Source organism: Pavona decussata, unplaced genomic scaffold (assembly GCF_977016875.1).
Source record: "Pavona decussata unplaced genomic scaffold, jaPavDecu1.1 SCAFFOLD_835, whole genome shotgun sequence".
Taxonomy (NCBI): Eukaryota; Metazoa; Cnidaria; class Anthozoa; order Scleractinia; family Agariciidae; genus Pavona; species Pavona decussata.
In genome coordinates, this window is record NW_028145924.1 from 55,001 (window position 1) to 82,358 (window position 27,358).

General features: G+C 38.2%; 1 protein-coding gene across 3 annotated transcripts in view; it reads left to right on the forward strand.

Moving 5' to 3' along the window:
- Positions 1 to 27,257, forward strand: part of LOC146448686 (caspase-3-like) — a 30,284-nt gene extending 3,027 nt beyond the window's left edge. Inside the window, exons 3-7 of one of the 3 annotated variants that reach the window (XM_085102408.1) lie at positions 3,493 to 3,683; positions 13,128 to 13,196; positions 18,537 to 18,599; positions 24,256 to 24,860; positions 26,820 to 27,257. In XM_085102408.1, the coding sequence (XP_084958534.1) occupies positions 3,493 to 3,683; positions 13,128 to 13,196; positions 18,537 to 18,599; positions 24,256 to 24,860; positions 26,820 to 26,978 (1,087 nt within the window). In that variant the 3' untranslated portion in view covers positions 26,979 to 27,257. Of the gene's footprint in view, positions 1 to 3,492; positions 3,684 to 13,127; positions 13,197 to 18,536; positions 18,608 to 24,242; positions 24,861 to 26,819 lie in introns of all 3 variants that reach the window. The other 2 variants (XM_085102409.1, XM_085102410.1) reach the window with 2 other exon arrangements.
- Positions 27,258 to 27,358: the final 101 nt, after the last annotated feature.

Sequence of the window (27,358 nt, forward strand, 5' to 3'; positions counted from 1 at the left end):
GCTTTTATAAATTCCATTCAAACTAATATTCTTATGTAAATACTTTCTATGAAGGAGGTTCAATCGATTGATTCGTTCACAGAAATGCGGAGTTTACAGGAATGACTATTATGATCATAATTATCGATATTTTTATTAACGCCATGTAAGCGCATTGGGACTCTATTAGAATGCGCTCACTATTATTATTTTTATTATTATCATCATTATTATTATTATTATTATTATTATTATTATTATTATTATTATTATTATTATTATTATCAGCATCATGATCAACAAATCATGGAAATGGTTTCTGTTGCCATTCCACTATAGAACGGTAGTAAACTCGGTGCGCATTGCTGACGAGGTGTGAGTAAAGTTCGCGTAAACGCGAATAATGTGTCGGAAGAGAACAAAAGGAGGAATGAGTTTGCGGAACGGCATGTGGCATGACGGCATGACGTGCGCAATGTCATGCGGAATGAACTAAACAAACTGAATTAACTAAAGAGCAAGTCCTGTTTTCGCACTGCATTTTTTTAGATGTTGCAGACTCCAGCCGAATATTAAACAACTAGACAACAAATGTAGGACTGGAAAATACACGGTTAGGGTAAAAGACGGAATGAGTTTGCGGAATAGACCCATTCGGCTAACGCAATGTTGTACCCAATTCAAATCCTTCGGGCATAAAATGTTTTGCTCTAAGTATTTCCATATCATTTAAATGTGAATGCTACATTATAATGCAAATGCAATAAACAAAGAATATCATTCCCGGGGGATGTGAATTGGGTACAACATTGCGTTAGCCGAATTGGTCTATGGTGGCATGAGTGCGGAATGGCGCAATTATGCGAAATTACTTAAGAAATAAATTAACTGAAGAGCGCCTCCTGTTTTCGCGCCAATTTTACATGAGCAACGGCCTTTTTGCAGTGTTGCGAACTCAAGGCGAATATTAAACATCTAGCCAACAGAGCGAGGATTCGAAAACATAAGCGCCTTAGAAAGTACATGTCTGATCGCTCTGGGTGAAGAAATCGATGAACTGACTGTTTATAGTTTTCGCATTCAAGGAACTATGAATAAATTAAATTTCTAGCTGACAAAAAGAACGTGGCAGCGAGTAGTCTGGACAAAAGGCAATGGCAGACTGGAGAAACACTGGAGAAATAACATTTCTAAGGCCCAAACTATTATTTTAGATTTAAACTCGGTCATATTATCAGTCAGACTCCGTAAACATTTAACGGTTACATAATGTAACGAATATTTAAACAATTTTTAATGAACTAATGGGAAAAATATATTCTACTTTTTCTCAAGGATGTGTCTAATTATGGACAGGTTATGTGAAACTAGCTATTTTTATCACAAATGCCTTTATGTCGAATTATTGTTCAGACCCTTTAAGATCCCAATATTAGCCAGCGCCAGCTTTCCCCGGCCTCATGATAAATGAATCATCGAGCATGCAGGGTATGAGAATGGATCCTTTACCGAGGGTTGAAAAGAAGATAAAAGCAGATAATTGTTTCTTATTTGCTCTTGGTAAAGGATCAATTCTTTGTCCTTATAAAACGCCGCCACGTTCTTTTTGTCAATCGAAGTTGCAAGAAAACTGAAAAGTGAACATCAAATTTGAGTTACTACGGATTTACTCATAGTTCCTTCTGTTCCTTGAATGCGAAAACAAAAAACAGTATTCATCGATCGATTTGTTCACTCTCACTTCCTAACCAGCGATCAGACATGTTCTTTCCAAGGCTTGTATTTTCTAATCCTCGATTTATTGACTATTTGTTTCAGAAATTCAGCTACAGTCCGCAGCATCAAAAAAGCTGCTGCTACTAATTGATCTAATACTAAGAATCGTATTTCGCACAATGGTGCCATTCCGCAAACTCATTCCGTCTTTTACCCTCACTCACCGGAAAATGCAAGACTTGGAAAGAAAATAACTGCTCGCTGGCTAGGAAGAAGTGAGGATCATGAAGATATCGGTGAATTCAATTATAGTGTTTATAGTTTTCGGCATTCAACGAACTAAGAGTTAATTAAATTTCATGTTCACTTTCCCCCCTTGGGACCCATGTAGGTGACAAAAAGAACGTTAACGTGGCAGCCCATAGGCGGCGGGGCAGGGAGGCAGGAAAGGGCTGTAGCCCCCCCCCCCCCCCCCCATCCCCCCCCCAAAAAAAAAAATTTGGGAAGGCAAAGCCTTCCCCCCCCAACCCCACGTTTTGGTGCCGAAAATATCGCTCGTGCAGCATAAAAACTGACAAAATATTCAATCTCGTGATCTTTTCACAAATCGACAAATCGTTTTACCAGTATCGCGCTTTGCGAAATAATATGTTGTAAAACGCTTGATTGCCTGAACAATTGCCTACTGATGCATTGTCACAAATCGATTACGAACACACCAGACACTGTAAAGATTGCAAAGAGGTTTGCTTGTGCCAACGAACAGCGCAAAGGGCATTTTTGAAAATTTGAGTAAGGGTATGCGCATGACTGGGTGAAAGATGAGCCCCCCACGTTTGAAAACGCTCCGCCGCCTCTGCAGCCTGTAGTCTTACCAGGACAAAAACATTATCCTTTACCGAGGGCAAATAATGAACATTTACTTTATTTGGCTTCTTTTAAACCCTCGGCAAAGGATCATACTCTGTATACTCGATGATTCATGTATCATGAAGTGGAAAATTGGCGCGGACTAATACAGTATTGAGATCGTTGAGATCTGAACAAGAGTTTGACCAAAATGCGTTTGTGATAAGAATAGTTTCAGTTCACATAACCTGTCGATGATTAGACACCGTACGTGTCATTTGCTTTTTTGTTCTAGGGCTTTTTCTGCTTTTAAATTTGACATTAGGCTTGGAGGTCTGGCACTGAAAGACTGATGTGTCTATATAGTTCGTTCGTTATATATAGTAACGCGTAACTGAACTGATATATCAAGTATTGACCATAGCTAGTTTTAACAGTGACTTGCATGCGTAGCTCAACGAAAAATGTAAGGTGAGAAAAAGAAGAACGTATTTTTCCAAGTTGTTTATTCGTTACATTGCCTTTTTTTAAAATTTCTCACATAATAGTTTTGGTCTTGGAAATGCTATTTCTCCAGTGTTTCTCCAGTCTGCTATTGCCTTTTGTCCAGACTACTCACTGCGAAGTTCTTTGTTTGAGCTAGATATTTAATTTACTCATAGTTCCTTGAGTTAAAAAACTCAGTGATACCCCCAGCTTATTTTGATTTAAATTATGCAGTTCGCAGAAAAAGGTAAGCTATTGTTTTCTAGGTGTCAAGAATGTCTGGATTGCATCCAGAATTTGGGATTAAAATGATGGAATTAAGGTCGCGGAAATGAACGCTCATGAAAATTAAAGGGAATTTTTACAATTCACGTTAATTTATTGGAGCGTTAATTTCTTATAATGAAGTAGATAAATCCTAAATGTACTTTCTCTTTCTGTTATTTTATACTGAACGACAAGAAACTGGATCAATCCGCCTAATTATTTTCCAATGCAATCAGCAACACTGCCAACTCCAGCTCCAGCTGCGGCATCACCAGCATTCTGGACATGTGCTTCAGCTCCAGCAATACAACCAATGCAAACTTATGTATCAGCTCCAGCTCCAGCGGTGGCATTACAAGCATTCTGTGCTTCAGCATCATCAGGAGGTACGTTAACAGGCACTAGAACACCAGAAGATATGTATCTTCTCTAACACGGTAAAGGGGGCTCGGAATTAGACGCTTGGCTAAACCGCTTGCTTTAGTCTTTAATTTAGTTTAGTTCCCGTTATGTTCACTATTGACCTAAAAGTTAAAAAGAAGCATTCTTTCAAAATAACTGAGCCGCTTATGAAAACGATGGCTCGCTGGAGCTGTCGCATGACAAGAAACACCTTTTTGTAATATTTCATTGTCTCAAAGACACTAGAAAGAAACCCTTTTCGAGAAGAGCCCCTTTCATGAATTTCCAAGGGCTTAGCAGACTTATAAATGTATTGCATTGCATTAACCAGTGTAAGGTGAATGTACGTGAGGTGTTTTCAGTTATCTACTTTGACCCACATATGCATTGCACAAATATTTATTTCAGTGCTCAAATGGGTGTCTCCAGTGCACGATTCAATTTCACATTGCATAATTCTATTTCTCGGTGCACAAATCTATTTCTCAGTTCACAAATCTTTTGTCAGGGCACAAATTTATTTCCTCAGTTGACAAAACAGTCCTGGTAACTAATGAGCAGAAATGTTGGAGAGAAAGTTGAAATCCAGACAAGGCCTGGTCAGCTCGCTTTACCACTTTTTTTGAGTTGATGAGCGTTGTCTTTACATCGTCTTCGCTGTCTTCGAAATGTATTGTTGGAAGTCGGCCGTAGAGGAGTGAAAAGATCTTTCACGTCTTCCCTCTTGCCCCAATATAGAAAATGTTCGAGACACTGACGGACTACTGAAGTACTACTTTCAAATAGGGTTTTCCATCACGAAGATTTTTATGTTTTTGTTCAAGTATTACAACACTGAAATGTAAATGCGAAGCCTACTGAAAATGGCCCCTTCGTTCCTTTGTCTTCCTTTTCGGTAAAATCATTTTACCGAAAAGGAACATGATGTTCAAGAGAGAATGTCCCTGAAATCAGTAAAATGTGGCACATGCTTCAAAAATTCAGAATCTTCATATTTCGCTCAGAGATACCCTATGATAAGCCAACAAACGTGATAATTTTTTTTTTGTTTAAAGCTGGTTGTCTTTTCAAGAAAATTCTCAAAAACTGTAACGAGCGCCGACCGTCATAAAATGGTGGAAATTAGTGCGCCGAGTAACAACATGAGAACTTTGCTCGTAAAAAGCGAAAAAGGAAGCACGGTTTTTTCAAACTGGTATATTTGTGTAAGAGACACTGGCAAATGATTCAAGTCTAAAACCAGGATTGTTTACTTAAAGGGGAATGCACGGCACGAGTTTCAAAATAACCAATATTTCATTGAGTAAAACTCTTATTTTGGAGCAGTTTTTCAATAAACATTTTTCCCATGTGGTATAACTCAGAGGCGCTTGAGATTAAGTTTGTTATTAGTGGAAATGGTCTTCTTTTCAAGGACATAAAAATTAGTCTGGGGCTCTTAGCTTCTGCACGGAAAAAGCACGATCTATGTCAAGAAAATCACAAACTCAACTTGTCAACAAACACAAATAATCGAATTAGAGTCTGTTATCGAAGCCAATATTCCCAGCAAATCCAAGCACCGTATTTGATTAGAAAGTCAACATTACAAGTTTACCTTGCAAAACTTGTGGCTGTAGATTGCTTTTCATCGCCACTCTCTCTTCAAAATTGTTATCTTCCCTTCGACCATGTTTACCAAAGCACACAATCAACAACCATACGTATGCACTCCTGCATGAAACATTACAGTTCCTGACAGATTCAACCATATTTGAATCTCCACACAGCTATAGAAAATAAGGTAACTAAATTGTACGATTAAAAACGATGATTCAATTATCTATAGTCGCAGATGAAGAAATTTGGCAGCCCGAAGACGCACACAAGCGGAATCTTCTGTAGAATGAGACGATCATATGAGACCGAGCGCGCAGGACACCAACAAAACTAACAACCAGATTATATTTTCATTACGCGGCAGTTTGTCTGGGTATACGGACTTCAAGCTTAAAATCTCCTAGCTGACATGGTCCTAAATCTGTTACCAGCTTTTTATCTTTTAGGATGGGATTTTTCAGTACAAATTTTTTACAAGTAGATTCTTTGTACATCGTGCAAGGGCAGTGGACAGAATGGTACCACTGGTGTCAAATGGGCACACCCTGTCCAGCTTAATAGCCCGGCCTTGCCTGACTTTATCGACAAGACTAAAACAACAAAAGAGAACCGCATTTAATGGCTGTGACAATTACTTCAGTAATTTCTTCACGATAAGAAAGTCCGCGCGTTGTTTAAGCTACGCTCAAATAAATCAATCATTTATTAAAATCATCTTTTATAGTATTCAGATGTACACTACGCGCGTTTAGCGAAAGCTACTCGAGGCGGGTAGTGTAACACGGTTAGTGTAAGTGGTGTTAAGAAGAAAAGAAGATAGAAACATCGGTTGAGTTTTTCGGTTGCCACTTAAAACTTTCTCTTCTTGGCCACTGCCCATTATTCTGCTTTATCCTGCAATATACCTGTCGCCTGAAGATTAGCATAACAGTGGTACTATAATGCCACCAATGCTTTTGGCACAATAAAGAACATACTAAAGCAAAAAGCAGATAAGAGCCCGGAAAACGAATCTTACTGCTGGCAGATGCAGCCTAGACAAAGAATCTTTTTCATGTAAGGCTGTTTGCGATGAACTGATATGTCAGTGACATGCTAAAAAACAAACAAATGTCCTTCAGAAGGACAACATTTCCAGTGCCCTGCGTAACATCAGCTAGGCTTGAGCTACACAGTTCCATATGGCCGATGTATCCGGATTGATAGCAATTTACAGTCACGCATATTCCTACCCAAAGCAACGATACTTATTGGGATAACTGTGCTCCTGAACATAAAATAACAAAAGGTTTCTAAATAATTATGATGAGAATAATATTAAGCGCCGCCGGGTTCGAACCATGGCCGCACCCATACTCAGGGTCAAAAATTTTCAGAGAAGAAGGTTAGACCCTCAAATGGTTCGGATGACCACGTTGAAATCTTTATGACGGTCCCGTCTCCAATTTAGAGATGTAAAATAACCACTGTAATGAGCCCTAAATATGATCGCTCTCAGTACCAGATTAGTCTGAAGGACTTCTGAGGGGAATGAGACCACAAAATTGTGTAACAGTCAGAGTTCAGTTTATTTGAGACAGCTTAACAGTCTCCCTCAGCAGAACCTGAGCGAAGTCAGTGTACGCACAAATCACGGAGTTCTTCACAGATTAGATGCTACGGCTATAAATAGTATCCATAATAATAATAATTAATAATAATAATGATGATGATGATGATGATGATGATGGTGATAAAAAGCATAAGCATTGCGTTTAAAGTTGGGTTTCCAGGAAAATAATCATGTCGGTTTCATTCACGGAAAAAAGTTCGTGATAAACATTTTAATTAAACTATCGTACACCAAAAACAGGCTGGTTATTAAAAACGCCAGCTTCTTGTTGCAAGTATATGTTAAGTTTTTTCCGACTTTCGGTTTTCCGCTCAGTTTGACAAAAAGATACAACTTTTAAATTTCATATTGACCTTCCCCTATGAGAGGCCCTATGTCGGCGAGACTTTCCGACACATTTGCACGCGCATAAACGAGCCATTAAATATTGGTAGCGGAGCTCCGCGCGCCGGAGGCGCCCATTGATAAGAGATTTTGGTAAACCCATGTATGCGAAAAATTTTGGTTATGACGTCACTGTCCGTCCGGCGTACTTACATACTTACGTACGTACGTACGTACATGCGTCCGCCCATCTATGTAAGCCATTGTGAAATGTCACACTAAACCTGTGCGGCAACCTGCGTTTTTTCGGCGGGAAGTGGGATGGCTTACCTTTTTTAGAAAACAAAGGAGAATTTTGAAGAACACTCTTGTATTCGTTGAATATGTTGTAAAACTACATATGTCGAGAAAGCAGGCGACCAATAAGCAAATTTGAACCCCGAGAGCGACGAACAAACAGGCGAAATGTCAGTTGAAAACAAAAATGTGGTGAGCTGGGTGAGTAAGCAACTCTCAAGTCGCATCGAGATTAAATGCATTTTTGCAGGCAACTGTCGGTAATTTTCCATATTTAACACACTTCAAATTATACACAAATACTTAAATCGTTGCCATACGACAAATATTCGTGGATAAATTAATTTTGAACATTCACAGAGCTAATCACAGAGTTATGTTTTGTGTTGGACTTGTGTAATTCATTCGCAGGGCACATTTGTAAAGTTTACTTATAGGCTTGAGTTATTGCTGGAGGAGAAAGTTTCACGGAGTTATGTGTTGTTTTGAACATTTTGTGTTGGACTTCTCTAATTCATTCGCCATACGCAGCGCTTAAGTTTTGTAAACACGTTCTAATTTTAAGCGCTCACTGAAATATTTCGGACCACAACAAAGCACTATTTTTCTTGAATTCTCTGTTTGTTAACGTTTACTAAGAGACTAGAATTATTTCTTTAGGAGGAATATTCCTAGTGTCATTGATTGTTTTGAGCATTTTGTGCTCGTCATTCGCAGTGCATTGTACTGAAACAATACGCCCTAATTTTAAAGAAAACGTTCAAATATTTCGAACCATAACCAAACATTTTTGTTTTATTTCTTTTCTTGTAACGTTTATTATGAGACTATAAATATTTCTGTACGAGGAATATTTGCAAAGTAATAAATTTTGAAACAAATATTTTATTTTTATTCGAGCGACCAAATTGCACGCGTGGAAACATTACGTGGTAGCCAAATTTTCTTTATTGTACGCATTTCAAACTTTACACAAATGCATTAATAGTTTCCACAGGAGAAATATTTGAGAGAGAGCGTAATTTTTTCAACCAAAAGCGTTTTATGCTCTCGAACGTCATCGGAATTCAGCAATGTGATCTCGCACGATCAACAAGAACAGCTTATGGTTCAAAACATTTTCCGCTGACGCTTAAAAAGTTTGCTTTATATGCACTTAAGATATATATAACTCAAGACAGGATGAAGAATTTGTAACGATATTAAGTTCATACAATAAGCAGAGTAGCATTTATATAAATGCTATTAAAAAGGAATTGTGGAGCTCCGCTTTTAGGCTTGGCTAAATATATATATTAAGGCCTCTCACATTTAAAAGCATCTACAGGATTCACCTAGGTGTTGGACACTTTGTTCGAGCGAGTGCTTTGTTGTCGTAGATCAAGCAACAACACGGACACAATTAAAAATCAAGGAGGCAGTGCATATTCACTGGGAGAAACCCTCCCTAAATCAACAATTGTTTCATGTAAATCTTAATCTTTCTTTGTAATTAGTTGCATGCTGTATCATACCATTGTTATTCTAATTTTCCGCTATATATTGTTCATCAAAGTAATTCCGTCCGTAATTTTACAATAACTGTCCAAATTCCCGCGCGCTGATTGGCTCGTAGCTATCGTCTTTTAGAGTACAGACAATAAAAATGACGTTAGATGTAACGGGCGCGCTTTCTCAACGAAAAAAATAGCCAATTCCGCTCGTACTTTTTCCATGTTATTGTAAAAAACAAATCGACGGCAGTTTTCTATCGTCTATACTCTTATAGACCATGAAATGACGACATAAAATGTCCAAAACGTGGCAATGAAACCACTCGCCTGCGGATCGTGGTTCCACTTGAATTTTGAACATTTTTGACGTCATTTTATGGCCTATTTAACAATTAGACGGCTAGCTCGAGGTTTCTATCGGCTGATAGTTAGCGAGGGGCGAAGCCCCGAGCCAACTATCAAAGGCGATAGAAACTGAGAGCGAGCCGTTTAATTGTTTTAGCATACCTCAGTGATCGATCTATGAAGCAAAAAAATCTTTTTATTTCATAAATTTTGATATATTTGTGCAATGATGCATGCTAAATCGCGCGCGCTCTGACAAACTGCCGTCTATCGATCGATAGACGGCACCTGTGTAGACAATCAGATTGCGCGTTACGCGATAGTCGGTCACTGATGTATGCTAAAATAGTATAGACCATAGAAAACTGCTGTCGATTTGTTAAACTGACGATGGCACAGGAGTTGCCGAAACATGTCTTTCAAATTTAAAAGTCTTGTTCTCTTCATTAATAATAATAATAATAATAATAATAATAATAATAATAATAATAATAATAATAATAATAATAATAATAACAATTGATACTCTGGTCTGCTAAACTAGGGCTGATTGGACAGATGATTCGAAGTGATGTTGTTTTTTGTCTTTGCTCTGTGGTCAATTTCCTGATGTCTCCTTCTTCGCTGCTCGCGCTGAGTTTCGTTGTTTAATCTTCCTCGGCGAATATGTCCCTTGTGCGTCCTCCTGTGGTTCATTTGCATCACAATTAGGCCGTGTTTCACCAATAGTAAACATTTTTGACTGCTCGATGAATAAACACGTTTAACCCTTCAAATAACGTGAGTTGCGTCTGACGCCAGCCTGTCTTCCAACTGCCTGTTGCTGCCTAGCAACCTTCTCTTTGTCTCACGTCATTTAAACTTCGCGTGCACTGTTGCCAGGCAACAGTACGGACACCTTCAACGATATATATAAATTTATTTTTCACTCGAATTCGCGCGCCTTGGTTCCGCACGGGCCTTCGGCTTGACAAATTTATTAAGGGCGGTGCCTTAATTATTACAAAATATTAACGGCAGACTGATCCCAACGGCGGAGGTGACGAGCTTGATAGAACAAACAACAAAAGCTAGAATAACTGAAATATATATATATCCACGGTTGCCGCATTCTGTTGATTCTCGCTTTGGTCTCTGTCATGTCGCTGTCGTGTTAAGTTTTCTACACAGTCCGATCAGCCTTGTAGAAATTTGAGTCATTTATATTTTTGGCTGATTAGATCTTTTACAGATCCTGCGTATACCTGCAGCATTTTCGTTGTGCGGTTCCTTGCTTATTGTTTTCTTTTATATTTTGGACCGTAGATCTTTTTAGATCCGATATGCTGTACTTTTTTAACATGGTTTGGCCATGTACCTGTGAAGGAAAGTTTTGCTTTTCTCATTTAACTTATTGCGTCATCGACATGATATTTCAGTTCTTTTGTTCATTGTTCGTAGTCACGCGCTATGACGCAGACGTATGTCTGAATTTGGGCCCATCCGAAATCGGCTACCACGTGCATTTGGAAGAACACTCGACTCGCGTTGGTGTTCTACTTTTTGCTGTGCTACACCGTGCTGACGAGAGCCAACCAGCTCGAAACAGCTGTCCACAGTTGCCGCATTCTGTTGATTCTCGGTTTGGTCTCTGTCATGTCGCTGTCGTGTTAAGTTTTCTACGCAGTCCGATAGGCCTTGCAGAAATTTGAGTCCTACTATTGTCACTGCGCATACGTTCTGCGCATCTCGAGATACTCGGGTTTCCTATGGGTAGTGCTCACTAATACAGGGATATTTTTCCGCGTTTTAAAACTATGCGGAGAAAGCAGAACTTAGCAAGTGCTCTTGCTACCCCAAAAGAAAATTTGGGGTAACCATGCATTTTTCAGAGATAATTAAGATTCAATTTAGGAAAACCTGCCATACATTTCTTTATATTTTGGCGCCTTTTTAGAAATATTGTTGCTTAATTATCTCTGAAAAATGCGTGGTTACCCCCAATTTTCTTTTTGAATTCCAATAGGCCTTGCAAAGGTCTGCATTTCCCGCACAGTCATAAATCGCACAAAAATACTTCTGTATTAGTAGGCACCGTCCTTAACCTCGCTACTCTCGGGTCTTCGGCCCTCGCTTCGCGAGGAATAATAATAACAACAACAACAACAACAACAACAATAATAATAATAATAATAATAATAATAATAATAATAATAATAATAATAATAATAGTAATAATAATAATGCAATGTCTATAAAATATGCTCTTTAATTAAAATATCCTAATACATAGAGATAAAAATAGAATTACTTGAGATAAGATAGTAGACCATTACCGTTTTCAAAACTTACAAATCAAATGAGATTAGCTGAATAATGCCCGTTTAAAAAGATGTGCCTTTAAATAGCACTTGAACTCGTTTAGGCTGTCTGGATTGCGTAGTTCCATAATTTTGGAGCAACAGCAATAAATGCTTGGTCTCCTAGCGTCTTCTTGGAGATTTCCCTCGACATATTTAGTAGCAGTTGGTTTGATGACCTAAGATTATAGCTATTTACTCTAACTGTAAGTAGGTTACTAATGTAGCTGGGCGCAAGACCATGCAAAGATTTGAAAGTACATAAGCAGATCTTAAAATCAACACCGTTCTTTACGGGCAACCGACGCAGACTCAAAACCGTCGGCGTTATATGACAGAACTTAGATAATCTGAATATGATGTACTTCGTTGTGTTCTGCACATGCTGAACCTTATAAAGTTGATAGCCATTCGATTTGACTCATCTAAGACTGGCTCGTAAGGAATATACAGCTTACACCAAATTAAATCACCCATCACAGCAATATCTCGTTAATTGCATTCACGAGTTAAAAAGCGCGGTAAAATAAGGTGACCAGGCCTTAGTTATCCCCAAGTTTCTCTCCGCCATTTCTGGTTATTAGGTCCCAGTAAAAAAATTTGTGCACTAACTAATAGATATGTGAAATGATAAATAAATATTGTGCATTGAAAATTAATAAATGTGTACCTTAAGAAATGAAAATGTACACTAAAAAGTCGTAGTTTTGTACTGAAATAATTATTTGAGCACTAAAATATTACATATCAGTGGGCCACTGTAGTGATCTGACGGGTGAGTATAGGCTTATGAATTATAAGACATGTATGAATTCTCTTTAGACGGATATGTCTTTTTCTTTTTTCATATTATCAGACTACCATTAATCAGAAAATAGGCAAAGTACAGGAAAACATCTGTACTCGTAAGAAAGAATAATTATAAATAATTAGTACATCTCAAACACAATTACCAGACAAGAACAAGGTTTGGGCCATTTCTGGGAGTTTAATGTACTTCCATTTAGAGGAATTACATCTGCCGTGGGAGGGTGGAACGGGAAAGCCTTAACGGAACGATGGAATTTATACACATGAAGCAAGTGATTGGCGCGATAGAGTTCGATAACAAAAACGTGTCCATTACCCAAGACGTAACACTTGTTCACAGTAAATGGATAACATTAACACAATTTAACTAGTTCTAACTACTACCAATAAAACTTAAATATAACTTGTAAAATTGGATCATTTGGAGGAGTTGCTTTGCTATGAATGAGTGATGGCTGGTTGCCTGCTGTAAAATCTGGGGTCTAATTAAATTCCTCTCAGAGGAATTAGAGGTCCATTCCTAAAAACAACTCCTCAAGGACACATTAATTTGATTTTGGTAATGAAAATGGTTTTAAACATATATTTTTTTTGTCCGCGTGTTGATAGACGAGGATCTTAAACAAAGAAACCTGGAGCGCGATCAGAAAATAGAGGAACTTCAGGAAGAACTGAAACGTGAGTTTGAATTCAAGTCGATTTAGTTTAAGGGAGCGTTCATTATCAAAAGAAGAGGAGGGTTGGCATGAAATGTGATGTGGCTGAGGAGGATAACTTCTTGGTACTTGAAGGAGAAAACTTTGTTCAACCTCACATAGGTAAATCGGTAAGCTTGCCCTGATCACTAAATGTATTGACATCGAACACTAGTAAGTAAACTTAAGATATTTCAAACCTAAACGCAAACAGTGGTGATGGTGGCTTGACCATGGTTTGGCGGGCCATGAAACGACAATGATTTTCTTCTTGAGACGTCCTGAGATTTTACAATAAGTATTTCAGTTTATTCGAAAAGTCCTTCGATGATAGCGAACACAACAAAGTAACTCCCGTTTGCCATTACAGAGATTAAAAGAGCAACTGACTGAACATGTAATAAGGTCGAAAAAACGCGCGTATCAAGAAAAGTGGCTCAAATTCGCGAACAATAGGTACTGTTATAGTTGATCGTTTTTGACCGATTTAGGCTAAAACAAAGACTTATAACACGCGAGGGCAATTCAAAATTTCCGATCACTATTCACGCGGGAGACTTGAATCTTCGGCGAGATCAAAGTAAGGAGCAATTTGCACCCGGGGGGGGAGGGACAGAGTTATAATTGGCACAACTAAACCAACAACGCTGGGGTAAGGGTAAAGCGAAAGTTTTTTTCCTGAGGCATACTCCAGCTGAGTTGATCGGATATCAATGCAGAAAAGTAATAAAATCATTCAGGTGATCATTGCTTCAACAATCGTACTAGTTTAGTTCTCATGGTTTTTAAGTGCGTTTCGTTCTGCGTAAGCAAACGTTTTGCTTGCGACGCACACTCTAGCCGAGTTAATTGGATGTCAGCAAAGCACTTTATCCAGTGCTTCAACAATTGCACTGGCCGAGTTCTCGCGCTTTTAACGTGCTTCATTTTCAGAGAAATTCGCTCAAATCTCGCGCCATAGAAATAGTTGTTACGCAAATAAATTGTTCTCTTTATTCGTTTCTCAGACCCGGCATGTGAAATTTTGTCTTCATGGGAAATGGAAGCTAAAATGAAACTGGCGAAGCGCTTAACTTCTTTCAACAACCACTTTGGTTATGGTTTTGTGATTTATTAGGTGTTTCATTCCGAATTGAGGCTTTTAAAACATTAGACATTTTAACAAAATGAAACGCCGTTCATTTTTTTCTTTCAAACCAGTGGGTTAATAGACTGAAACGAAAAGAGTGAACAGTCGATTAAAAAAGTCACACCTCCCTTTCAAGTGTCCGACCGCGTTGCCGGTTTAAAATTCAAAGCAAAGCAAACAATAAACGGAAATAGTCTCACCTTCACGGTTACTCAACACAATATTATCATGAATACGGCGAATGGTTCGTGTTCCTAGAAAAGTGGATTTGTAACGCGCGGTCTCAGTGAAGACAAGAAATTTTAACTACATTAAAGACGAAAACCTCCAAAGAGCTTACAGCAGAATGTCGCGTTCACCGGGAAAAAAAAAAGGTTTAATTCTTCAACTACAATAAGTAGAAGACAAAGCAACGTGAGTTATTGATTGATTAATTTAAGATTGATTGATTGTAGATTGTAAAGAAGACTTGAATACGTAATAAACAATGAACTGTAAAATTTATGCTTCCTTACACACACACAACACCAATAAAAACTAGAAAAATTCAACTACAGAAAAGAAACCTTCACACAGCTGAAGAAGTCGTCAACTCTCACGCTTCAAAGGTGCTCTCGAAAAATCAAAAGACACCGTATAATCAGATAAGTTTATCTAACAACTTTATGCATACCCATAGAGGACTGGACTGGCATCCAGTTGCTCTCTCTGACGTCTATGAGGCGGAGATAAGACGCCTTCGCGCTGAGAATGATACACTGAAAATTCATTACGACTCTGTGGCCGGTGTCTTGAATTAGAGTCAATGTTTTAGTACCGGAACAATTGAGTGAATATTGTAGCGAGGTAATCGTGCCTTCAGTGGGTTTTGAGAAATACATGTTTATATTCCCTAAGCTAGTGAAAACCATAAGGGAAAAGTTGAAATTTTCATTTATATTGAGTATGAATTAAAAGATAGCCTCCGCGATTTTCGATGCCATCGAAATCTTTGATCTTTGCATGGTGAAGCGAAATCTTTTTGCTTTACTGTAAGTTGTATTCCTCAAAATATGTTTCATTATCTTTAGTAGTTTCACAGTGATTTCGTTCATTTCGTCATGCTCCGAATAAGGTATAATAGCCAAACTCTCGCATGTAAACAAAAACAAAGGTGTGGCTGACTAAGGCCCTTTAAGAGTCAATTGCAATTTTGTTGATAATCGTCTATGGGATTTTAACTTGAACCAAGGCTAGGTGCCTCCCTTAAAAAGTATTACGATTTAAACTTTCTGCCAATCGTGCTATCAAATCATTTGAATTCAAGCCTTAAACCTTGTTAATGGACTGAATCACGAACAATTGCAAACCATGCGAACTCATGTGCACTGTTTATTGGAAACAATCCTTTTTGCGTCGTCCTTCTTGGAACGGAGTAATTTTAAAGTGATCATAAAATAAGATGAAGCAGGACAGTTTCCAAACAAACTGTGGAGCTGTGTTGTAAGGGAGGTTAAAACGCTGATAAGGTAAATTGGTCACGGCTAAGAAACGTTTCGAGTGGTTGCCCTTCGTCAAACTTTTCAAGGAATTGTTGATTCAGTGTGTGGCTTGTATATTGGGCGGTGGGGCGGTTGTGCGTAAATCCTACCATGCAAGAGGACAGTCGAGGAGTACTAGGAACAAGAATCCAAAGTTGAATGGTCGGCGACTCCAATATAGCGGAAGGTTCTTACATGAACTGAGTCGAGGAAGAACGGAAGTAGATTTTTATTTCGTTTCAAGTCTGTTAGCCGACTATAGAGTTAGAAACCGGTAAATGTTTCTTGCTTCTATGTTTCTATAAGCTCCTAAATAATTTTTTTTTTTGGTGTGTGTCTTGTCCCCTGCTGGTAGGATTTTGATTTGCTTTTTGAAAACTACCACCCAGACAGTCTCTATATTCCGCTTGGTTTGCAGCAATTTTTTGTGCTTTCCAGTTCAACATCAGTGCCACTTTTTTATAATCACTAAACATGAGTTATATATTCTATTTCTTGTCTCCCTAACTGGAAGAATCATATTTAATTTTATCTTACTTGCTGCATCGGTAACGCAGAGGTCATGGGTTCGAATCCCGTTCAAGCCTGGATTTTTTTCAGGCCTTCCTTTCGCAACTGCTTAAGTTGCGTAATAACTGCGAGGATGTTTCTTCTATTTGATCAATTTCATCCGCAGTTCAAAATATATGTTTCATGTATTTACAGTCATTTATCTTACTTTGTGAAAAAAAAAAAAAAAAAACTCTCATGATCAGTTCCGTAACTACCTTGGGCTTTCGAGGAAGCAAGCAATATGTGAAAAAACCAAAAGACAAAAAATGGCTTAGAGTTCGAGCAACCTGTACATGTAGTTACCTTGTTCTAAGAGTGAGCAGCCACAATCACGCGTAAAGACTTTTAAGCTTTGAGCACTGAAGCCAAAAAAAAAAAACAACAACAACAACAACAACAACGAACGCTTTCTATATTACTTGAACCTTCGAGCAAGCAAATTAACGAAACGTAACGCCGAACAACTTAGAGTGCGCGCAACATTTACATATGATTACCTCGTACTAAAAGTGAGAAGCTACAAACAACACAAAAACACGTATAAAAATTTAGGCTTCGAGCAAGCCAAACAAAACAACGGAGACGACGGGCTGTCGGGCAAATAAGACGTACAAGGATATTCCTCGTTCTAAAAGTATGAAGCCTTGTAATGTTCACGGAGCGAACGAACTGTACGAATTGAAATCATAGTATCACAGACCATTACAGTGCGGATGAATTGGACAACCCTCCCGAAATGTTTCAAAACCCTTTGTTACTCATTTGTCAGGCCACATGCATGTCTTACGATGTTCCAGAGACACTGACGGGCATGTCTTACGATGTTCCAGAGACACTGGTTGATTAAAATTTAAAGCTTATTAATTATTTGATATCACCGGATTGAATCACTCTTCACTCTGCAGCTCTGTGTTGGCGTTCGCTGTCAAGTTGTGGAGTTCTTAGATTGGTCTAAGTGTGTTAGGCCAGTATAGCCTTGCCTATATTTGTGCTTCTAGCTGTGAGAAGCAAAGCCCTTCCATTTTTAAAATAACCCAAGCTTGAAGATGTAATCTCTGTAATTGGCCATTTTACAGTTGTGTGCTAAGTGACCTGGCCTTGGATTGTAAGCGAGGCTGTGGGTGCCCTTGTTTTGATACAAACCTCACTGCTTTTCATATGTAGATCATGCTGTTCTTATGCTAACTAGTTGGCATTTACAAATGAAAAGCAGTGAGGTCTGTATCAAAACAAGGTCACCCCCAGCCTCGCTTCCAATCCAAAGCCAGGTCACTAAACGCACAACTGTAAAATGGCCTATTGTGTTTTGTAAAATCAGGTGAGACATACATAGTTAAAATGTTAGTTCAGGAGAATACGATAATTCTCCTTTTTGAGGTGTTTGTATATTGTCTGCTTGTAAAGTAAAGTTATTCGATCTTAATGTTGTTGATTTGAGGTGGCTGGTGACGATGTCCATTACTTTCCAGCGCTTACAATTTGACGGATCGATACTACCGCTCTTTATTACTTGATACAACAACAATGATACCACGAAAAAGCATTACAATTGGTGAACAAGTTATGGTCATTTTTCTCTGTATAATGGGTTACCATAGCAACAGCGTAGCATGTTGAAAACAGCCTTAATTTTACCTTTCAGTGGTTATAACTCAAAAACGAGCTTGATGATCCCCCTTTATTATTGAAGAACTGTAATCATCATGTTTAGATACAATTTGTTTGCAAAGTTAGAGCCACCTTCAATTTTCGAATTTTTTGTGAAAAATTTTTGAGATATAACCAAAAGGTAAAATTAGGGCTGTTTTTAACAGGTCATACTGTCGCTTTAATAGAATTCATAATAATAATAATAATAATAATAATAATGATAATAATACTTAATACTTGTAACGCGGATTTTGACATGACGCAATCATCAAATGCGCAAATGGTAACCCATTAAGTCGAGAAAATGCCCGTAACTTGTTCAGAAATGTTTAGGCATGTTTTTTTATACCATTATTGTTGTATAAAACGGAATGGCTTAATCTGTCACAGTAGAAATGCTGCAAAGTGATGGAAACCAATGCCAGCCACTTTAATTGACCTCGAAGATCAACGCAAGCGCTCTTATTTTCAGAGTACCATTGGACATGTGTAATGCAGGATCAGAAAATACAAGAATTGGAAGGGAACATCAAAGGTGAGTTGGTTTTTTTGGAAAATTGAAACAGTTCTTCGATGTCTTTGAATCATGGTAAACATCTATCCAACCCGGCCTTAGTGGCTACCTCTGGGGCCTCGGAGGATTGACTTACCAGTCCCCTACTTTGTATGTTTTTGCCTCCTGCGGAGTGGCCATATAGTGATTGGGCTCCAGGATGCTCATAAGGCCGGTCTCAACACAGTTTTTCAGAAATCAACTAACCATTTAATATAGCCGAGCATACGGAGAACTGAACTCATAACGCTCTTAGTTTATTACAGGTGAACACAATGGCTTATTTGGTCTTATTTATCAAAGTTAAAAATTTGTAGCTTCAAGTTGGTTTTGTGCACTGTAGTTTTGGTGAAACCTGATCGTGAATCTTGGAGATTTATACGGCATCGATGGGAGGAAAGTACGAATAAATTCCTGTCGGTTTTTTGCATTGCTTCAAACAGACAAAGTTAGGAAATTCCCAACAGACAGAACAAGATAAATATCTAGGGACTGATAAATAGAACCGTTTGAGGATACGATGTGAACGAATTGTTGTGTTAATACAAAAGTATGTAGAGCTTCGTTTATCTAATCCCTGATTAACAAATCGACTCCCGTTTTCCATGGTCTTTACTCTAATAGACCATAAAATGACGTCATAAAATGTTCAAAACTCAAGTGGAATTACGGGCCGCGGGCGAGTGGTTTCACTGCCAAGTTTTAGACATTTTAATTGGCGTCATATTATGGTCTTTTAGAGTATAGACCATAGAAAACTGCTGTCGATTCGTTTTTACAATAATACGGAAAAAGTACGAGCGGAATTGGCTTTTTTTCCCGTTGACGTAATTTTTTTTGTCTGTACTCTTATAAACAATATCTAGGAGCCAATCAGCGGGCGGAAATTTTGGCATTTATTGTGAAAAGATAACTCGATACATTTTGAAGTTTTGCTAGTTAATATAATGACTACCGTTATTATGGTTTGTTATGGAAAAACAAGGTCAAAGGAAGTATGAAAAATAAACTAGTGTGTTTTGTGTTGGAATTAAAGGATGTCTTGACAAGGGGGTGACAATGTGCTCACTTTCGCAAAATCTCACTCAAAATCTTGCTTTTGTGAATTAACATTTAGCTCGTTAAGGCGCAATCGTCTTAAGGTGGATGCCACCGGTTTCCATCACTTTCTAGCACTTATTTTTTGATGCAACAATAATGGTATTAAAGGCGTGTCTAAACATTGGTGAACAAGTTGTCGTAATTTTCCTGACTTAATAGGGTACCATAGCAACAGTATACTCTATTAAAAACATCCCTAATTTTAGTTTGAACGTTATCTATAGCTCTAAAAAGCAGCTCGGTGACTCCCACTATTAATTATGTAATTAGTACAGTGGTGTCTTCAATGGTAAGGAATCGTGTTTGTAACACACAAATCTGTGAGGAGGCAAGGTTAATGAAAGGTGAATATTTATTAAGGAGTGGCTTTGATAAAGCACATGAAAGGAAGGTCAGAAAAATTGCTGTTGTCTACTGATTTATATTTGTAGTGAAAAAATGGAAATGAACTAGTTGCATTGTATCATGTGATAACCGGCCAAAAAACCATCTTTTTACGTGTAAACAACGTGCAATGTTACCATTTTTGGTGAAGGGGTGATATTTGTGATGTTCAAAAATGTGAATAGACAGTGGTTTTCGTGTCTTGAAGCAGGTGACAGGGACGAAGGTCGAAGAAATCGTAGTTTACAGAACAGGCGATTTTTTGCGTTTTTCAGGGCAGCGTAGTTACCCCCGAAGGGAGGGGCAGAGAAAAAAAAAAAAACCCACCAGTCCGCTCACCATTGTTCATGCTGTTCCGGAGCCCAAATATCAAGGCAGCTATCCAATTGTTTACTTGGGGTCATGTTATGTTTGCCGACAACAAAATGGCGGTCCCGTCATCGTGTTCTGTTGACGAAGCTGTTTGAGACTCTCTTCGCAAAGGCGGTTAAGGAAGAACAAAAGAAATGTATAGGTTTAGTGTTTAGGGGTTGCAGCTGGATTTAGAAAAAAAAGCGCAGAATGCATACTTTCACTGAACACATTTCTGTATCCTGTTCACCTTGTAATCTCTGACGATCGCTTACTTTATATCACAAAAAGGGTAATCCAGGGCGTTGCATTGTAAACTAACCAAACATTACACCAGAAATTTACGTAACGCCTCTCTTTTTTCATTATTTTAACCACTACTGATGACAATTCAAAAATATTTCGGTTTCAAGTGGACATGCAGTGAAAGACAAGCAAGACTAAATAACGGTGCAAAATAGTCTAAACACCAACTGCTTACCTTCTATACTTTCTGATAGTCCTTTGCTTCCTCTTATCTTCGAATGGTGAGTAAGTCTAAGGGTTTTTCACTGTGATTGCTCATAACCCGCTTGGGATGACAATTGTTCGTCCAAAAATGAACCCTAAAACCTCCAAAACGTCAACAAAGCTCTTGCACGCTTTGCGTGCCTATGTTTTGTGAAGTAATTGCAATGCCTGCCACCCTCTGTTGATAGCAATTGAAATGTCTCATGTTAAACTCTATTTCATGCAAAGATGGTTACATCATGTTAAATACTTTAACATTGAGGATAAGGGGTAATCTGAATCTTGCCCAAATGAAGAAATTTGCCCAATTTAGCGGTAAGTTTTAAAATGAAATGCGGTTGTAACAGATTCCATTAATCAAGAGACTGTTTATCACTCATTAAACCAAACTGATTTTATTTATTAATTTATTGGAAGGGATCCTTTTCTCAAGTGTTTGCAGTAACTTACTTTAACAGTTTAAAAGCCTCCTTCTCTTCTTCCTTTTTTTTCAGAGTTTTTTTGCAGCCCTTTCATCTCTGCTTCTTGATGTGAAAATGAACCATAGTTTCAATAATAATGCATTGAATCTGAATGCGAAGGAAAGGAAAGTTCCCAAATGAAATCTACACAGAGGACCACATAGGGAGATGTAATGAGTTGTAAGGGCTAGCAGTGTTTTAAGTGACACAATTAAGCAAATAGAAGAAATAGCATGATTCAAAAGATTAAACGCATCAACAATAGATGAGCTTGGGAGCTCAGAGTTAAAATATAATAATAATAATAGAGTTAAAAGAAATAATAATTATCTGCTTATATTTTGGTCTTTGTTGTCGCTGCTGCTGCTGCTTTATAATGATGTGTTGTTATTTTCTTTTCTTTTTGTTTTTGTTTGTTGTTGTTTGTTTGTTTGTTTTTTGTCTTTCAAGTGAGCCAATCCACAGACCTAATCTGCAGCACGTACTTAAACGTACCATAATCCCACCAGTCACACTTGACTCCTGCTTTACAAACATCATCACCATTGCAACTGAACTTTCTTGGTTTCATAATGTCCTCAAAAGCACCAATTGCTACAAATTTATAATAGATACTTAAATTCACCCTCCAGCACATGCGACAAGTAAGGAAACACTTACACAATCCAAAAACAACTCTTGCACGCTTTGTGTGCCAATGTTTTTTTTGTTTTGTTTTTGTTTGTTTGTTTTTTAAGTTGAGTTGATCTGAACCAAAATCGAATTCAAGATACTTTAAGCTTTGAAATTATCTTATATGTTCACTAGAATCTTTGTAGGTAAAATCGCATTGGGTGGCTAACTTATTAAAATCATTGAAGTGAAGACGTATTTTTTTCGTTATTTTGGTGTTGCTTGGCTTTTTACGTTATTAAACTTTTAGCTTATCTGTGGTTGCTTTTGACAGTTTCTGTAAACAAAAATCGAATTCAAGGTACTTTAAGCTGTGAAATTATCTTGTATGTTCACCAGACTCTTTTTAGGTAAAACGGCATTGTGTGGTTAACTTATTATTGTGGTTAACTTAAAAAATCATTGAAGTGAAGAGTTTTTTTTTTTTATCCGATATTTCAGTGTTGCTTGGCTTTTTATGTTATTAAACTTTTAGCTAATCTGTGGTTGCTTTTGGCACGGTTTCTCTTGTGATTTTGGCTAGACCTTGACCAGAAAAATATATCGTGTTGAGCAATAGTGCAATACAAAATGGTGTAGCTACGTCTATCTCGTGTCCGAAAACAATCTATCGTCGTAAGTGATGGTGCAAAATATTTTATCGACACGATTATCACGTGTTAGTTCGGCGGTACACTAAGAAACTGTTCAAGTGAAAAATCTATTCCCTTTAACTTAAGCTTAATTCCAGGACAGAATTGCAATTTATCGTAAACCTGCAGTTTAAATATCTTCGAAGTATGAATTTACAAAATAAGTCAGTGTTATCCCGGGATTGTTACGTTGTTCTGAGCACCCATTACACCGGGCAAATTCAACACAAGGCACACGCCCATCACCGAAGCATAGAGCATAGTTTTGAGAGCATCGCTTTTCGGTCCCAGACCGTGCTTCTATTCCCCCTTTCTATAATTTTACTTGTTGATTAACTTACCCACCAAAAGAGGGTCATGAAAAATAAGCAGATTGACTGATCTTAGCAGCCAACTAAAGAATTAACTTAAATAAACTTGAAAACTTGAACTTGAATTAAGGCTAATAAAAATATAACAACCTGTGGAATATAATTTAATAAAAATCAACCCTATTGTTAGGTTTTATTATCATGTTTTCATGTTATGTCTGTGAATGATATCAAAGATCTTTAAAAATTGAAATTAATCTTTAAAAAACCCAAACATTTTCAAAGGCATGTTGTTACAGATGCCAAGCAATGTTGTCAAATTTATAACAAGTTCCTGAAACTATTAAGAACTGGTAATGACGAGACTGTCGCTAATTTTAAAAGAATAAGTTACTACTTAAGAACTATAAGGGAGTTTCAACTTAATATCAAGAATATATTCTATTCCTATCCATCGAGCACAGCCGTACTTTAAACCAGTGAGTGGATCCATTTCTTTAATACATAAATCTCATGTCATGACCGTGATTCGTTTTGGTTATTTAGCTACATTTTTCTCATCATTTGTGTTACGAAATTCGTTTAAGAAAGCGGGTTGTTTGTCAGCACTGACCTCAGGGTTGTCGGTAACAACAACAAGCAGATTTATTCGCCAACACAAGAAGTCTTCACAGCTCACAGATTCTTGTCACACAGACTTCAAAACATACCTCTGGCACACAGCCTTTACACTTGAATCAGCCCACAGCTCTGACACACAACCTTTACACTTGAATCAGCCCACAGCTCTGACACACCGTCTTTACACTTGAATCAGCACACAACTACTTTAAAAGGGTCCGGCACGCAACCCTTTGAATAGAATTCTTAACACACTGTTTACACTTCTGCTAAACTGCTAAACTCGCTTACTTATATAGTCGTAAAACAAGGTCAGTTGTAGAACTTTCTAAAAATCTATCTTTTTAGTTACATTTTATCACTAGGCAACTACGTAAACATCACTTAGTATTATAAAGTGTTCTGGAATGTTCCATAAAATGGTCTGAAACGTTCCGGGTAATCTGAAAGACAATTCTCGAAACAATTTGTAATTTTAACTTGTTTCAAGTAGTTTCTCAATATATTGAATTTCTTACTTTGTGTTGTAATTGCTCATGACAGTGGCATCTCCTCGAGCATGTCTTAGAAAATAAAATGGAGTTTTTACCCTTAGGCTACCAAGATCGGGAAGCAAGTAGCCTACCGCGCTATAAATTGGAGAAGCGTCCACGTGGAATGTGCGTCATTATCAACAACGTAAACTTTGAAGACCATGGGGAACGTGGAGGCGCAGAAAACGACGAGAAAGCATTGAAACAACTTTTCATGGACCTTCTTTTTACGGTGCGTGTGTTCAAAGATCTGCAGCGAAATCAAATGTTGAGTGTAGCGGCCGATTTTGCAAATAACGATCACAGCAATTTTGACGCGTTCATATTTATCGTCATGTCCCATGGGGGAAATGGAGATACCATTTATGGCGTAAGGGGAAGACCCGCCAGGGTGGAAGATTTGATGTCTGAATTCAAGGCGGCTAACTGCCCAACGCTTCGAAATAAGCCGAAGCTGTTTTTTATTCAGACATGCAGAGGCTCTTTAAATGAAAAGTTGTCCCCTGTCTTGGGTGATGCTGATGTCAACAGCGCCCCAGCGTTTGCCGGTGACTCCACTCTACCAAGAGGGGTGTGTCCACAAGAGGCCGATTTTCTTCTTGCCTTTGCAACTGCGCCGGGTTATAAGGCCTGGCGGATCCCGCAGACTGGCTCCCCGTTTATTCAGGTAAGTGTGAACATGCAATTAATAGTGCTTATGCATAAAGAAATATACACATTTTCAAGCTACAATTGCAACAGATAGACTTGCCTTGTCTCAACTCCCATATATTAAATAGCAGCGAGAAAAAATATTTCCTCCGCCATGGACGACTTTAAAAATCTAATCTACTGCTTTTATCTCCATACGCTATTATTACCGTTTGAGTCCGTTATGAGCAAAATTTCTGTTTTGTTTTAGGTTTTTTTTATAAATAATATACATATAGTTCTTTTTCAAAACAGTTATTTTCAGTATTAACACAAATTGTTTAAACAATTGTTTCTTAATCAGTTAATAATACCCAAATGAGCTTTTGACTAAATAAACGTTGGTTAAAAAAATACTACACGCTAAGACAAATTCTCTTATTCTATCAATTTTTCCCGATTATTTTCGAATGCGTTTAACGTAAATAAGAATCATAAATGTCTTGAGTTAAGCACAAAAGGTCAAATAGACAAATGACCATCGCAGTTATAAGCGTCATTTTAGGAGATAGAAAAAGGAAAAAGAAAAAAGAGCCATGACCTCTGCGATACCGGTGCAGTGCTCTACCAACTGAGCTATCAATAGCCTTCGTAGCAGTCGTTTCCGGTTCCTTCAAGCCAAGCGGGGTAAGCGCGCGAGGGCATTGGGCAAAAAGGAGCAAAAAAAATTGGAGCGGGGGGAGGGGCGGGGAAGGAAAGGAAACGCCTGCCGCTGAGCCCAGACATTTTACCGAACGCCGTTCGCCAGCGAACGAGAGGCAATGATGTATTACCATTGGTCAATCGTCTGTCAATCAAACTCATAGACCAAAACGACATCCGGTTAACAGTTTATCAAAGGTGAAAATATGGCCGAGGCGGAAAAGAACTCTCTCGAGTGTCCTTTCGATTTGCTTTGGAAACGACTAAACTACTTTCGCAGGGAGATACGTTAATTCAGTTGAAACCGGAGCAAACATCAAGCAAAATCAAAATTCTCGGTCACGCTCAAAATAAAGTTTTCATTGCGCTTTGGTTTGTTGGTAGGTATTATCGTCTCAACAAACATGGTGTCATTCGTTTTTCGAAATCCCGCCGGAAGTTTTAAAAATTTAAGAAAATTTGTTTTGACTGTCGGCGGTCTCAAAGACACGAAAAGCTGGAAGCAAAATTGGCTGGTCTGAAACCTTGTTTCGCGTACGAACAAAGAAATTTTAATTCAAACTTTGTAATCATAAATAGATTGAGGAGGCCTCAAGTAAATACTTTGCAGGAAAATTTCAGTTCTAACCACGGACTGAAAAGGAAGTTTTCAATATTTAGAACGACTTTGTATTTCACGCTACGCGAAATACAAATTTATCCTGGAAACGCGAGGAAGTATTTTAGCCATGTGGGACAAGCTCAATCTGTCTGTAATTCAAGCTGTAAGCAAATGAGTTAATATTCTAAAACATAAGTAAAATTTGTCGTGGTTAATTTTATCAATGCTTTGTTCGAGCGACGTAAAGTTCGAGAAAATCTTCTAAAATACCGCAACTTGAATTAAACAAGTTGCCGCCGCGATTCTGTTTTCGCTAAGATTTACCAGAAGTTAAAAAAGATTGGTTCTCATGTGACATTTGACGTGACAGTGTAGGCTCCAAGGGAGCGAAGCCATTTGGGGGCGTTCGGTAAAATTCTGGGCTCAGCGGCAGGCGTTTCCTTTCCTTCCCCGCCCCTCCCCCCCGCTCCTACTTTTTTGCCCCTTTTTGCCCAATGCCCTCGCGCGCTTGCCCCGCTTGGCTTGAAGGAAACGGAAACGACTGCTACGCAGGCTAAGCTATCAAGCAAACTGGGAGCTGGTCGTTTTGTTCGAAATGTACTAATTTTGATCTAAAATTGGCTTTTTGAACCCATCCTCAGACTGATAAATGCGAATTTTATTTGTACCTTTTCATTTAATTTATCTCCTTAGACTTTGGTGCAAGCCATCAGAGAACACCACCACAACCACCACTTTCTTGATATTTTGACTGAAGTTAACAGACGCGTGGTAGCAAGAGAAAACAACCAAAGAGTGCCAGTTCAGGTCCCAGCGCCTACCCATACACTGCGACGCCAGTTGTACCTGTGAAGTCGCCAAGAGAACTTTCATTGGATTGGATGTGATAATGCTTTAACTGAGACATGCAATTAAAACACTTCGCAACTTTTCCCTTTCGTTAGTATTAAGTTACAGGCACTCGGGCGGAAAATTTACGGTAAACGAAAGAGAATTGTAGATTTAGGAAACTCAGTAATCTGTTTGCCATAATTTAAGAAAGGTAGCGTAAAACCGTATTTAGGTTCTAGAGCGTTCTATGGATCCATTAGGAATATTAGAAAACATAGAGGAACAGCTTTTCAACTAGCTTCTAAGAGACCATAGTTCCTCTTTTGGAAGCTTTTAACTGAGAACGCGTCAGCGCTCGTTTTAGTACGTATCTGAAGGACTTTAATTTTATGTTTCTGGAT